Consider the following 16,249-nt stretch of genomic DNA (forward strand, 5'->3'; position numbering starts at 1 on the left):
TCAAAATGGCCAACTTTGACAGCACGCCACGGCCATGCCCTTCAACGTACAGTCACAAATAACACGGCGTTGGTTGAGCACCATTTTTTGACTGTACTGACTAATTGAGAAGCAGATCCAATAAATACCCTAGGAGGAGTTCGTTCAAATACAAGGGGATAAAAGCGAAAATAAGACCACGGAATTCAAAACGGACAAATTTGACAGCACGCCACGGACACGCCCTTCAACGTACAGTCGCAAATAACACGGCGTTGGTTGAGCACCATTTTTTGACTGTACTGACTAATTGTGAAGCAGATCCGATAAATACCCTAGGAGGAGTTCGTTCAAATACAAGGGGAAAAAAGCGAAAATAAGACCATGGAATTCAAAACGGCCAACTTTGACGGCACGCCACGGCCACGGCATTCAACGTACAGTCACAAATAACACGGCGTTGGTTGAGCACCATTTTTTGACTGTACTGAGTAATTGTGAAGCAGATCCGATAAATACCCTAGGAGGAGTTTGTTCAAATACAAGGGGAAAAAAGTGAAAATAAGACCACGGAATCCAAAATGGCCAACTTTGACGGCACGCCACGGACACGCCCTTCAACGTACAGTCACAAATAGCACGGCGTTGGTTGAGCTCCATGTCATGACTGTACTGACCAATTTTGAAGGAGATCCGATAAATTCCCTAGGAGGAGTTCATTCAAATACAAGGCAAAAAAGTTACAAAAATTTCAAAATGGCCGCCGAGAGTGAAAATGAAAAAATTAAAATTTCCGACTTCCGGTGGGGTTTGGAGCATGGGTCCAAGAGGCTTTTCTGTAGGTCATGGGACCTTATACGTGCCTACCGATTTTCATACATATTGGTGAAACGTGGCGCAGGGGCTGCTTTTTAAAGTTCCTGTAGGGGGCGCTACAAAAAATAGAAACACGAATTTTGGTATGTGAGCTATCGGCACCAGTCTACACGTGTCCTGTGAATTTCATATTCATAACTATTACGGTCTCCGCACAGGGATTTACCCTGACACCAGAGCCTGTGGCGGCCATGTTGTTTTTTCAATCGACTTAATTTTAATTGAGCAGTTAGAACTTTGGTACCTAACGGCCACTGAGTGGGTTCCGCTCAAATCAAACATTGCGTCTATGAACTGTGGCGATTTTAGTGTCAGGCCACGCCCATTTCGATGCCACGCCCCATTTGAAAATATGTTGACTTCATCTTGTTCATAATTTGATTCTGAACAACTTTTGTATTGGGGCCAACATCATAGGCGTCCAACTTGACGTTGATATGAGCAATTAACTATTTTCGAGGTTTCAACCACACCACTTTTAGAACTCATTGGTGCTCTAAACTTTATTGTACAGACTAATCCTTAAGTCAGATTGAAGATAATGGGCCATAGATGATATGTGCCAAAGGATTTTTGTCAAAGTCGAAAAACCTAGGATCCTTGGGGAATTTACTGTTTTTAACTAAATTCAAAATGGCGGAAAATATGGCTACCGGAAGTGTTCAGTTCAAGAGACTTTTTTGTTCATCATGAGGATATGCATATGTGTGCAAAGTTTCATGAGTGTAGGTCAAACCGGTGACGCGTGCTGCTTGTGCAAAGTTTGCACTTTTGAACAGTTGCCATAGCGCCACCTAGGGGCGAATGTGAATTTGAGGGCTAGAATATCAAATTTTTCACCAGTCCCCACAAATGTGCCAAATAAAAATGAGTTTTCGTATATGTTCAGGGGGGGAAAAATGCAGTCGAAGTGGCTAAAAATAATAAGAAGAAGAAACACGAGGGTTTCAATAGGGTCCTTGCCATGTTTGGCTCGGTCCCTAATAAACACGAGGGTTTCAATAGGGTCCTTGCCAAGTTTGGCTCGGTCCCTAATTAAAACTGCGCGCAGTGATGAACGGGACCTCGCGCCGGCTTGCAGCCGCCACTACGAGGTCCCGTTCATCACTGCGCGCAGTTTTAAAAAAAAATCGCGCCGGCTTGCGGCCGCGTCACGTGCCGTCGTAACATGTGTGCTGGCAAGATGTGCACATGTTAGGACCGCACGTGACGCAGCCGCAAGCCGGCACGAGGTCCCGTTCATCACTGCGCGCAGTTTTAAAAAAGCGCAGTTTTAAAAAAAATTCGCAAATTTATGTAATCTGTAGAAGCAGAGGTGCCCTGTGGTGTCCTACTGATTGTTTTGACATTAACATGTAAGACCACATTTAACTGAATTACATGTTGTAACAACTTTAACTAACATTATTAACTCTACATCAATGATCCGATAAATTCCCTAGGAGGAGTTAGTTCAAATACAAATTCCCTAGGAGGAGTAAGTTTAATACAAGGCGACGGATTTCAAAAATGGCCAACTTTGACGGCACGCCACGGACACGCCCTTCAACGTACAGTCACAAATAGCACGATTTTGGTTCAGCACCACTTCATGACTGTACTGACCAATTGTGAAGCAGATGCGATAAATTCCCTAGGAGGAGTTCGTTCAAATACAATGCGAAAAAGTGAAATTCCATTCAAAATGGCCAACTTTGACATCACGCCACGGACACGCCCTTCAACGTACAGTCCCAAATAGCACGATTTTGGTTCAGCACCACTTCATGACTGTACTGACCAAATTTGAAGCAGATCCGATAAATTCCCTAGGAGGAGTTAGTTCAAATACAACGCGACGGAATTCAAAAATGGCCAACTTTGACGGCATGCCACGGACACGCCCTTCAACGTACAGTCACAAATAGCACGATTTTGGTTTAGCACCACTTCATGACTGTACTGACCAATTTTGAAGCAAATCCGATAAATTCCCTAGGAGGAGTTCATTCAAATACAAGGCAAAAAAGTGAAAAAAATTCAAAATGGCTGCCGAGAGTGAAAATGAAAAAATTAAAATTTCCGACTTCCGGTGGGGTTTGGAGCATGGGTCAAAGAGGCTTTTCTGTAGGTCATGGGACCTTATACGTGGCTACCGATTTTCATACATATTGGTGAAACGTGGCGCAGGGGCTGCTTTTTAAAGTTCCTGTAGGGGGCGCTACACACATGAGAAACACGAATTTTGGTATGTGAGCTAGAGGCACCAGTTTACACGTGTCCTGTGAATTTCATATTCATAACTATTACGGTGTCCGCAGAGTGATCGACCCTCCTCTGGCGGCCATGTTGTTTTTTAAATCGACTTAACTTTTGGTGAGCAGTTAGAACTTTGGTACCTAACGGCCATTGAGTTGGTCCCGCTCAAATCAAACATTGCGTCTATGAACTGTGGCTATTTTAGTAACGGGCCACGCCCACTTCGATGCCACGCCCCATTTGAAAAATTGTTGACTTATTCTTGTTCAGAATTTGATTATGAACAACTTTAGTAGAGAGGTCCAACACCATAGGACTACAATTAATGTAGATATGTGCAATTTACTATTTTTGGGGTGAAAAACACACCCCTTTTTGAACTCAATGGCTCATGGGTACTTTGAAATTTATCCTACAGACTAATCCTTATGTCAGATTGAAGATAATGGGCCATAGATGATATGTGCCAAAGGATTTTTGTCAAAGTCGAAAAACCTGGGATCCTTGGGGAATTTACTGTTTTTAACTAAATTCAAAATGGCGGGAAATCTGGCTACCGGAAGTGCTAAGTTAGTATCTGCAAATTTCTTCATTATGAGGATTTGCACATGTGTGCAAAGTTTCATGAGTTTAGGTCCAACCGGTGACGAGTTATGCTTGTGCGAACGTTGAAATTTTGGCATAGTTGGTATAGCGCCACCTAGGGGCGAATGTGAATTTGAGGGCTAGAATATCAAATTTTTCACCAGTCCCACAAAATGTGCCAAATAAAAATGAGTTTTCGAATATGTGCAGGGGGGGAAAAATGCAGTCGAAGATGAGGGAAAATAATAAGAAGAAGAAACACGAGGGTTTCAATAGGGTCCTTGCCAAGTTTGGCTCGGTCCCTAATTAAAACTGCGCGCAGTGATGAACGGGACCTCGCGCCGGCTTGCAGCCGCCACTACGAGGTCCCGTTCATCACTGCGCGCAGTTTTAAAAAAAAATCGCGCCGGCTTGCGGCCGCGTCACGTGCCGTCGTAACATGTGTGCTGGCAAGATGTGCACATGTTAGGGCCGCACGTGACGCAGCCGCAAGCCGGCACGAGGTCCCGTTCATCACTGCGCTCAGTTTTAAAAAAGCGCAGTTTTAAAAAAAATTCGCAAATTTATGTAATCTGTAGAAGCAGAGGTGCCCTGTGGTGTCCTACTGATTGTTTTGACATTAACATGTAAGACCACATTTAACTGAATTACATGTTCATTAACCCTACATCAATGATCCGATAAATTCCCTAGGAGGAGTTAGTTGAAATACAAGGCGAAAAAGTGAAAGAATTCCATTCAAAATGGCCAACTTTGACAGCACGCCACGGCCATGCCCTTCAACATACAGTCACAAATAACACGGCGTTGGTTGAGCACCATGTTTTGACTGTACTGACTAATTGTGAAGCAGATCCGATAAATACCCTAGGAGGAGTTCGTTCAAATACAAGCGATAATAAGACCACGGAATTGAAAGCGGCCGACTTTGACGGCACGCCACGGCCACGCCCTTCAATGTACAGTCACAAATAGCACGGCGTTGGTTGAGCACCATTTTTTGACTGTACTGACTACTTGTGAAGCAGATGCGATAAATTCCCTAGGAGGAGTTAGTTCAAATACAAATTCCCTAGGAGGAGTAAGTTTAATACAAGGCGACGGATTTCAAAAATGGCCAACTTTGACGGCACGCCACGGACACGCCCTTCAACGTACAGTCACAAATAGCACGATTTTGGTTCAGCACCACTTCATGACTGTACTGACCAATTGTGAAGCAGATGCGATAAATTCCCTAGGAGGAGTTCGTTCAAATACAATGCGAAAAAGTGAAATTCCATTCAAAATGGCCAACTTTGACATCACGCCACGGACACGCCCTTCAACGTACAGTCCCAAATAGCACGATTTTGGTTCAGCACCACTTCATGACTGTACTGACCAAATTTGAAGCAGATCCGATAAATTCCCTAGGAGGAGTTAGTTCAAATACAACGCGACGGAATTCAAAAATGGCCAAATTTGACAGCATGCCACGGACACGCCCTTCAACGTACAGTCACAAATAGCACGATTTTGGTTTAGCACCACTTCATGACTGTACTGACCAATTTTGAAGCAAATCCGATAAATTCCCTAGGAGGAGTTCATTCAAATACAAGGCAAAAAAGTGAAAAAAATTCAAAATGGCCGCCAAAAGTGAAAATTAGAAATGCAAATAGCCGACTTCCTGTGGAGTTTGGGGCATGGGTCCAAGAGGCTTTTCTGTAGGTATGGGCACATTGTACGTGAATACTGAGTTTCATACATATTGGTGAAATGTGACGTAGGGGCTGCATTTTAAAGTTCCTGTAGGGGGCGCTACAAAAAATAGAAACACGAATTTTGGTATGTGAGCTATCGGCATCAGTTTACACGTGTCCTGTGAATTTCATATTCATAACTATTACGGTGTCCGCAGAGTGATTTTGAGCCTCTGGCGGCCATGTTGTTTTTTAAATCGACTTAATTTTTGGTGAGCAGTTAGAACTTTGGTACCTAACGGCCATTGAGTTGGTCGCGCTCGAATCAAACATTGCGTCTATGAACTGTGGCTATTTTAGTAACAGGCCACGCCCATTTCGAAGCCACGCCCCATTTGAAAAATTGTTGAATTAATCTTGTTCAGAATTTGATTCTGAACAACTTTACTAGAGAGGTCCAACACCATAGGAGTGCAATTAATGTAGATATGTGCAATTTACTATTTTTGGGGTGAAAAACACACCCCTTTTTGAACTCAATGGCTCATGGGTACTTTGAAATTTATCCTACAGACTAATCCTTATGTCAGATTGAAGATAATGGGCCATAGATGATATGTGCCAAAGGAATTTTGTCAAAGTCGAAAAACCTGGGATCCTTGGGGAATTTACTGTTTTTAACTAAATTCAAAATGGCGGAAAATCTGGCTACCGGAAGTGCTAAGTTAGTATCTGCAAATTTCTTCATTATGAGGATTTGCATATGTGTGCAAAGTTTCATGAGTTTAGGTCCAACCGGTGACGAGTTATGCTTGTGCAAACGTTGAAATTTTGGCATAGTTGGTATAGCGCCACCTAGGGGCGAATGTGAATTTGAGGGCTAGAATATCAAATTTTTCACCAGTCCCACAAAATGCACCAAGAAAAAATGAGTTTTCGAATATGTGCAGGGGGGGAAAAATGCAGTCGAAGACGAGGGAAAATAGGAAGAATTAAAACTGCGCGCAGTGATGAACGGGACCTCGCGCCGGCTTGCAGCCGCCACTACGAGGTCCCGTTCATCACTGCGCGCAGTTTTAAAAAAAAATCGCGCCGGCTTGCGGCCGCGTCACGTGCCGTCGTAACATGTGTGCTGGCAAGATGTGCACATGTTAGGACCGCACGTGACGCAGCCGCAAGCCGGCACGAGGTCCCGTTCATCACTGCGCGCAGTTTTTAAAAAGCGCAGTTTTAAAAAAGAATCGCGAATTTATGTAATCTGTAGAAGCAGAGGTGCCCTGTGGTGTCCTACTGATTGTTTTGACATTAACATGTAAGAGCACATTTAACTGAATTACATGTTCATTAACCCTACATCAATGATCCCATAAATTCCCTAGGAGGAGTTAGTTGAAATACAAGGCGAAAAAGTGAAAGAATTCCATTCAAAATGGCCAACTTTGACGGCACGCCACGGACACGCCCTTCAACGTACAGTCACAAATAGCAGGATTTTGGTTCAGCACCACTTCATGACTGTACTGACCAATTTTGAAGCAGATCCGATAAATTCCCTAGGAGGAGTTCATTCAAATACAAGGCAAAAAAGTGAAAAAAATTCAAAATGGCCGCCAAAAGTGAAAATTAGAAATGCAAATAGCCGACTCCCTGTGGGGTTTGGGGCATGGGTCCAAGAGGCTTTTCTGTAGGTATGGGCACATTGTACGTGAATACTGAGTTTCATACATATTGGTGAAACGTGGCGCAGGGGCTGCTTTTTAAAGTTCCTGTAGGGGGCGCTACAAAAAATAGAAACACGAATTTTGGTATGTGAGCTATCGGCACCAGTTTACACGTGTCCTGTGAATTTCATATTCATAACTATTACGGTCTCCGCACAGTGATTTTGAGCCTCTGGCGGCCATGTTGTATTTTAAATCGACTTAATTTTTGGTGAGCAGTTAGAACTTTGGTACCTAATGGCCATTGAGTTGGTCCCGCTCAAATCAAACATTGCGTCTATGAACTGTGGCGATTTTAGTGTCAGGCCACGCCCATTTCGATGCCACGCCCCATTTGAAAATATGTTGACTTTATCTTGTTCAGAATTTGATTCTGAACAACTTTTGTATTGGGGCCAACATCATAGGCGTCCAACTTGACGTTGATATGAGCAATTAACTATTTTCGAGGTTTCAACCACACCACTTTTAGAACTCATTGGTGCTCTAAACTTTATTGTACAGACTAATCCTTAAGTCAGATTGAAGATAATGGGCCATAGATGATATGTGCCAAAGGAATTTTGTCAAAGTCGAAAAACCTGGGATCCTTGGGGAATTTACTGTTTTTAACAAAATTCAAAATGGCGGAAAATATGGCTACCGGAAGTGTTCAGTTCAAGAGACTTTTTTGTTCATCATGAGGATATGCATGTGTGTGCAAAGTTTCATGAGTGTAGGTCAAACCGGTGGCGAGATATGCTTGTGCAAAGTTTGCACTTTTGAACAGTTGCTATAGCGCCACCTAGGGGCGAATGTGAATTTGAGGGCTAGAATATCAAATTTTTCACCAGTCCCCACAATTGCACCAAAAAATTTTGAGTTTTAGAATATGTGCAGGGGGGGAAAAATGCAGTCGAAGTCGTGGAAAATAATAATAACAAGATGTGCACATGTTAGGACCGCACGTGACGCAGCCGCAAGCCGGCACGAGGTCCCGTTCATCACTGCGCGCAGTTTTAAAAAAGCGCAGTTTTAAAAAAAATTCGCGAATTTATGTAATCTGTAGAAGCAGAGGTGCCCTGTGGTGTTTTACTGATTGTTTTGACATTAACATGTAAGACCACATTTAACTGAATTACATGTTCATTAACCCTTGACATTAACATGTAAGACCACATTTAACTGAATAACATGTTCATTAACCCTACATCAATGATCCGATAAATTGCCTAGGAGGAGTTAGTTCAAATACAAGGCGACGGAATTCAAAAATGGCCAACTTTAATGGCATGCCACGGACACGCCCTTCAATGTACAATCACAAATAGCATGATTTTGGTTCAGCACCACTTCATGACTGTACTGACCAATTTTGAAGCAGATCTGATAAATTCCCTAGGAGGAGTAAGTTTAATACAAGGCGACGGAATTCAAAAATGGCCAACTTTGACGGCATGCCACGGACACGCCCTTCAACGTACAATCACAAATAGCATGATTTTGGTTCAGCACCACTTCATGACTGTACCGACCAATTTTGAAGCAGATCCGATAAATTCCCTAGGAGGAGTTCATTCAAATACAAGGCAAAAAAGTGAAAAAAATTCAAAATGGCCGCCAAAAGTGAAAATTAGAAATGCAAATAGCCGACTTCCTGTGGGGTTTGGGGCATGGGTCCAAGAGGCTTTTCTGTAGGTATGGGCACATTGTACGTGAATACTGAGTTTCATACATATTGGTGAAACGTGGCGCAGGGGCTGCTTTTTAAAGTTCCTGTAGGGGGCGCTACAAAAAATAGAAACAAGAATTTTGGTATGTGAGCTATCGGCACCAGTTTACACGTGTCCTGTGAATTTCATATTCATAACTATTACGGTCTCCGCACAGTGATTTTGAGCCTCTGGCGGCCATGTTGTATTTTAAATCGACTTAATTTTTGGTGAGCAGTTAGAACTTTGGTACCTAATGGCCATTGAGTTGGTCCCGCTCAAATCAAACATTGCGTCTATGAACTGTGGCGATTTTAGTGTCAGGCCACGCCCATTTCGATGCCACGCCCCATTTGAAAATATGTTGACTTTATCTTGTTCAGAATTTGATTCTGAACAACTTTTGTATTGGGGCCAACATCATAGGCGTCCAACTTGACGTTGATATGAGCAATTAACTATTTTCGAGGTTTCAACCACACCACTTTTAGAACTCATTGGTGCTCTAAACTTTATTGTACAGACTAATCCTTAAGTCAGATTGAAGATAATGGGCCATAGATGATATGTGCCAAAGGAATTTTGTCAAAGTCGAAAAACCTGGGATCCTTGGGGAATTTACTGTTTTTAACTAAATTCAAAATGGCGGAAAATATGGCTACCGGAAGTGTTCAGTTCAAGAGACTTTTTTGTTCATCATGAGGATATGCATGTGTGTGCAAAGTTTCATGAGTGTAGGTCAAACCGGTGGCGAGATATGCTTGTGCAAAGTTTGCACTTTTGAACAGTTGCTATAGCGCCACCTAGGGGCGAATGTGAATTTGAGGGCTAGAATATCAAATTTTTCACCAGTCCCCACAATTGCACCAAAAAATGTTGAGTTTTAGAATATGTGCAGGGGGGGAAAAATGCAGTCGAAGTCGTGGAAAATAATAATAATAATAATAATAATAATAATAATAATCACGAGGGTTTCAATAGGGTCCTTGCCAAGTTTGGCTCGGTCCCTAATAATAATAAACACGAGGATTTCAATAGGGTCCTTGCCAAGTTTGGCTCGGTCCCTAATAATCATGAGGATTTCAATAGGGTCCTTGCCAAGTTTGGCTCGGTCCCTAAATATATATAAAAAGAAGAATACAAGGGGTGACGTTTCCAGACCAGCGGCGCTAACCAATAGATAAAACTTCCCGTACCCGATCTGTAAAACAGCAACGCTTTTGGCCCCCCTATATCAGATACACCGATGTGATTGGTTAATGTTCTGGGCCAGGGCAATCGGGGATAGTATATTGCTTGTTCCCTGAGTGACTCGCTGAGCAAATTCAAATTGTGCTCTTGCGAGAACTCTGGATTTCCAGGGTAGTCCTGCCCTGCAATTTCATCAAAACATTTGCTTTCTGATAATAGGAAGTTTTAGGCTACATAGAAGGTCTGCCACAACCGAGTCAGACTCTGACTCATGAGTGGATCTGAAAGCCTGTGCTATTGGAGTAGAAATTTAAAGGAAAAACGATCAGTTGATAAAAATTTAAGCAGCAGCGGTCTCCTCCGGCTAAGGTGCAGGCAGGGAAAGATAAGATATTGCTTTTTAATTTTCCTTTTAATTTTATTCTCTGAATATTTGTTTGGAAAACTAAAGGAATATACAAGGCTTTCATGCTAGTCAGGACGAAAACATTAATCCTTCCGCTCTTACATCATCCATTCTCCTCCTCCGCAGGGACAACAACATCGAGGAGTGCGGCCTGGAGATGTTCTTCTCCGTGGACATGGAGATCCTGGGCAAGATCACCTCCCACGACCTGAAGCCCGACGGCACCAATGTGCAGGTCACTGAGGAGAACAAGGAGGAGTACATCAGGTAGCTTGGTCTCTGGGTTGTCCCGCCGGGACAGGCATTCCGGAGGGCCACCCGCCTTTAGGACATGCTTTTCAAATGAGCAGGAGGTGCATTAGTGGGTGTGTTATGATGAAATGGATAATTGTGGGAAATGGCACAGGATGTTAATACCACCATATATATATATATTCTCAACAAAACTTTCCTAAACAGTCAAACTGAGTTTTAAACCTCATATTTGATCATTTTAAGGGTCTTCTCATCTTAACTAATTTTGTATAAAACGGTGCATCACGATGAGTCGATCTCTTCATTTCATATTGAATTATTGTCCAGCCCTTCACATTTGTGTGTGTGTGTGTGTGTGTGTGTGTGTGTGTGTGTGTGTGTGTGTGTGTGTGTGTGTGTGTGTGTGTGTGTGTGTGTGTGTGTGTGTGTGTGCAGCTTGATGGCGGAGTGGCGGTTCTCCCGAGGGGTGGAGGGCCAGACCAAGGCCTTCCTGGACGGGTTCAACGAGGTGGTCCCGCTCCAGTGGCTCCAGTACTTTGATGAGAAGGAGCTGGAGGTGTGCCTACAAACACACACTCACACATGTGCATATGTTCAGTACAGCACTATGGTTGGTTTTATAACCAATACGGATGTATGAAAAATGGGCCAAACTCTCTTGTGTGTGTGTGTGTGTGCATTTGTCTGGGTGCAGGTGATGCTGTGTGGCATGCAGGAGGTGGATCTGCAGGACTGGCAGAGGAACACAGTGTATCGCCACTACACTAGAAACAGCAAACAGATCATTTGGTTCTGGCAGGTAACGTAGACGAGGCCTTTCCGTTGGCGACCCCTTGATGACGGGCATAAAGCTAATTCTTAAATAGTGCATTATTATTTTATTATTATTATATTGTTTATCTTCAGCTGGCGGCATCTGATTGCCGTTTATGGTTTTATTACAAAGATGAGGATGAGGGCATGTATACTACTGATATAGACTTGCATATATTTTAATAGGGCATAAATATTGACTTATCATATTGCAATAAACAACAAACCTCATTTGGATCCAACAACATGGGGGCTTTTTAATTGTTAAGCAAGCTTACCTTTTGCGTGACTTCTCTAGTTTACTCAGCCTTTGAGATTTAAGTATCCTAATCAACCTAATCCTCAGCCACTTCACACCCATGTTGTTTTTGTAGTGAAGACTGCTCAGTGTGTGTGTCTCTCTGGCGCCCCCTGCAGTTGGTGAAGGAGGTGGACAACGAGGTGCGTCTGAGGCTCATGCAGTTTGTCACGGGCACCTGCAGGCTGCCGCTGGGGGGCTTCGCTGAGCTCATGGGTATACACACACACACACACACACACACACACACACACACACACACACACACACACACACACACACACACACACACACACACACACACACACTCTTTGCAAATGTTGCAAATTACGTATGTTAATGAATAGGCTCCACACCTGAGTAAATAGTAGTGTGACCAAATTTGTTAGGGTGTCACCAAATGAAAAGTTGTAGAAAATCCTGAGCCCTGATTGCTTTTTGTACATTGATGTGTTTTAAATTTGTGATATCCTGTCCGTAATCCTTGTGCCGGTTCTCCTGCCGTAGGGAGTAACGGGCCTCAGAAGTTCTGCATCGAGAAGGTGGGGAAGGAAACCTGGCTTCCCAGAAGTCACACATGGTGAGTACAACCACAGGTCTATTACATGTTGTATCGAAACACCCTGGACTGACACACCCTACATTGCCCTGCACCCGCCTCTATAAAGGAGCTACAAAAGTAACAAAACCGTTTGTGATATCAGATCCCCATGATCTCAGAACCAGAGGGTTGTATTACAAGGTCAGCTTCCACACACGAGGAATGTTATTTGTATTGAAAAATACAAACAAAGGAACGGTACAGGATGAAGGGAAACTGTCTGACTAAGTGGATCTGGTGCTTTGCCTGGTTGCATTGTGTAGGCATTATCCTCTCCTAATATGTGTTCTGGCCAGTGTCCTACACCACCACCTCCAGCCGTGCTCCACGGTGCCCTTTATTCATCCCGGGGTGCGTTTGTTTTCCCTCCAGCTTCAACCGGCTGGACCTGCCCCCCTACAAGAGCTTTGAGCAGCTGAAGGAGAAGCTGCTGTTCGCCATCGAGGAAACTGAAGGATTCGGACAGGAGTAGAGAGCCAATGAGAGCATGGCGGGAGGAGGAGGAGGGGGGGGGGGAGAGAGAGAGAGGAGGAGGGGGGAGGCGGGGGGTGCTTCATCACTATCTCCCCCTCCCTCCCTCCCTCTCACTCTGCCTGACCCATAGCCCCTACCCCCACGCTGTTTATACAGCCAAGTAAACAAAAAAAAGGAAGAATTGCACAGATGAATACCAATGTATATAAGCTATTTTGTCATTTTAAACCAAATCTTAATCCACAGAATCATTTCTCTGCAGCAATCCCTTTGTCCCCCCCCCCCATGCCCTTCAGAAGAGTATATCTTACCCATCATGAATTATGCAAGCATCTAAGCCCGGCCGTCTTGAGGAGTCATCGTTTTTTTTAATCGTTATTAAGGAAACAAAGTGTTCTGAAGAGGATTTTATAGCTAAAGCATTTAACTTCTTCTACGGCTCTAGTTCTATAGAGCTTTTAAAGGCTGATTGTAGTTTCAGAGTGCCTGAGATTCCATCCCCTCCTCCCCTCCTCCCCCCCCATCCGACCCAAACACACCCCCGTACAGCGTTGCAGTGGTCCGCAAATTGTCGCTGTGTGCGCTCGCACGCCCCCCCTGCGGACCGGGGAAGCCCTGTCTCATCACCTCGTCTTCTCATCTCCCACTGACTTTACAAGCAAACAAACCACCTGATGGACACACACGCCACTCATAGCGCACGCCGGCGTGTTCCCACGGTAACGCCGACGACATCATGACTGAATGAAGAGTATTGTCCAGGCCCCCCCCCCCCCACCCTTCGTAGTACACAGATAAGACATTGATCATACTTCCCTCGACCACACACACGCGGATAAGACATTAATCATACTTCCCTCGACCACACACACGCACAAACACACACGAACACGCACACCCTGTGATTGGATGGCCTTGAAACCCCAGCTGGGACAAAGAGCCCCTCCTTGACAAAAGTCAAAAACTACAAATGAAAATGTATCATCTGTAACCTTGTGAAAATTGGTGACTCATCCAAGATGCAGGGTTTAACACACACAACAACTTAAACCGTGCCATGTATTTATTTTGCTACTTGCGACTTGCAGCTATTTCTTTCTGGGGTGTCTTTGCGCTGCCCCGGGGTCAACCGTGGTGACAACAGCAGAGACGTCCCCCACCATTTATTTGTTTCTCATACATCACAGTATAGTGACGAATAGACCTCAGAGAGTTTAACGTGTTTCACTTTCCTTTGCACACATGGAGTAGGGAACAAGCTTTGATCATGGGTAGAAATAAATACCTTACAAACTGTTTCACCACAAATCGACCGTAACGCCTATTAGAAGCGATGACCGCTGTAAGCTGCAGTCTAAGGGTCTCTATAGAGGGCAAAGAGGGTCTACATTCAGCATGAAATGTATCCTGGTATGTGGTAGCCTCTCTTTTGTGGATAACCAAAATATATAAGCATTTGTAAAAACCTAGATTTTGTTGGCTGACTAGGAAAGAAGCAGTAAACAATTTGGCCACTCCCTTTAATATATTTCCGCATAGAAACGCGCTGCCTTGCAAGACTTGGGCTAAGAAATGCGCAATAAGCTAATAAGTGTAACTCAAATGTATGTTAGAAAACTGCACACCTTATTTCTGTTCTGCCTTTAAATGTATGTATTTAACAGTTTGGAGTGCAATCGCGCCATCAGTTTATTTATTTTATAGTGACCTATAGCAGTATGACATTGAATGCAGGGGGCGCTTCACACAAGTGTTGTCATTTACCATAACCGCTTTATACATACAACGCCTGGGTTCATTGTGCTAATACAGTAAGCAGCATGGGGTTAAGATTGTGGAAATGGATGTGAACCGCTGGAAAAGTGTGATGCAAGTTTTCATGGGTAGCCTGCATACATCTGCAATGTTAATGTTGAAATATTTACACTGGCCATCTCACACAATCATTTATATCCATAATGCACAAAAGGCAACATGTATACGAAGAAATGGACACGAATGCAAACATAAAGTGAGTGTTTACGAACAACATTTTTTGCCGCTCGGATTGTAAAATGGCCCTTAAAACATGTTAAGAGATTGTAGATGTTGAAATTAAATGAATGACTCATACAGTATACATGAATGTCCCTGCTAAATCAGCTACGAACTGTATTCTAGCTGAACTAAAACCCTTTCCCACATCCCTCCTTGATTCAGATTTCTTTTTACAGAAGAGATAATGTAGACAAATTCAGTTTGACAACGACCAATGTTTGTTTAAACTTGGGCTGTCAGTCTTTTTCTTAAAATGTCCCACCTCTGCTACGTCATCCCATTTTTATGTTAGTTTTTTTGTTTTCAGGTGACATTTCCACACTTATTAATGTGAATTAAACACGTGTATAAATAGTGTTGGAAGAAAACTCTGGTGCTTCACGTCGATTGTCTAGAGGCAAGGCAAGCGAAACCACTGTGTGCGTGTGTGTCCCTGTTAAAAACGCTTTTTGTCTCTCACAGAGGAGTAGCCCATGTAAAAATAAATATATGCCTTGTATATAACATTTCATTGATCCCGCTGGTCAAAGCTGACCACAGGGACTGCAGGAATTATTACCGGCAAAAGGAGATAAAAAATAATAATGATCGTGTAACGCTGTGCTTCCTTCTGAACTACAAAATCCCCTATCAAAGGAAGGAAATCAAACTGTGTATATGAGTATTCATTGTATAGAGAACATTAAGAAATTTAAGTAATAAGTTTAATTAATCACTCGGAACCGATGTTTCATTGATGAAAAATCGTAAAGCCTTTTTTCTTTAATTTAATAACCTTCATTCTCAGACGTGGAGGTTTTCGTATCAGGTTGCCTTGAGAGGCGCTCGGGCACCCTGGGGAGCACGGAGCACACACCCTATGCCTACTCGTGATCTAGCTGTCGAACCAAAATGTGATGAGAGGCCGTTGACAAAACTGAAGGTGGGGTTAATCGGGGGGAGTGCTGCTGTGACTTTGATCGAGGCAATCTGAAACGCAAAACAACCCCAAACGTAACATATCTCGTGTAGATACACACTGTAACCATCAACTACACTGTATGGAAAGATGCTATAGTGGAGTCGTTGCATAATATACCCCCCTCCCTCCTACTTTAACCCCATTTTAAATGAAGAGAGATCGATGTATGAGCCAAATAGCTGAATGAACCCCTCCGAAGACCTCCAATGATGATGTGTCGTTAAGAATCACAGGGAACTCGAGTCCTTCTGCTCAGGAGTCAAAAGGAACAATTTTTATTCTGTTCTTGAAGCAAAGTAAAAAAAAAAAAAAATAGATTTCCTTTTTGATTATTTTTTTCTTTTGGTTGGATCTTGCCTGTGGAAATGGAACCATATTTAATAAATATATCTGACCACCTTTACGGAAGGTTAACTTTGTTTTTATTCAGATTCGCTC

The 16,249-nt window shown here is 43.2% G+C and overlaps 1 protein-coding gene across 2 annotated transcripts in view; it reads left to right on the forward strand.

The window, feature by feature from the left end:
• Nucleotides 1-16,214, forward strand: part of wwp1 (WW domain containing E3 ubiquitin protein ligase 1) — a 52,785-nt gene extending 36,571 nt beyond the window's left edge. For both annotated transcript variants that reach the window (XM_084475519.1, XM_084475520.1), the window contains exons 20-25: nucleotides 10,499-10,639; nucleotides 11,063-11,183; nucleotides 11,322-11,426; nucleotides 11,858-11,954; nucleotides 12,246-12,318; nucleotides 12,712-16,214. In XM_084475519.1, the coding sequence (XP_084331645.1) occupies nucleotides 10,499-10,639; nucleotides 11,063-11,183; nucleotides 11,322-11,426; nucleotides 11,858-11,954; nucleotides 12,246-12,318; nucleotides 12,712-12,811 (637 nt within the window). In that variant the 3' untranslated portion in view covers nucleotides 12,812-16,214. The remainder of the gene's footprint in view (nucleotides 1-10,498; nucleotides 10,640-11,062; nucleotides 11,184-11,321; nucleotides 11,427-11,857; nucleotides 11,955-12,245; nucleotides 12,319-12,711) is intronic.
• The last annotated feature ends 35 nt before the right edge of the window (nucleotides 16,215-16,249 follow it).

Source organism: Micromesistius poutassou, assembly GCF_964030765.1.
Source record: "Micromesistius poutassou genome assembly, chromosome: 11".
Taxonomy (NCBI): domain Eukaryota; kingdom Metazoa; phylum Chordata; class Actinopteri; order Gadiformes; family Gadidae; genus Micromesistius; species Micromesistius poutassou.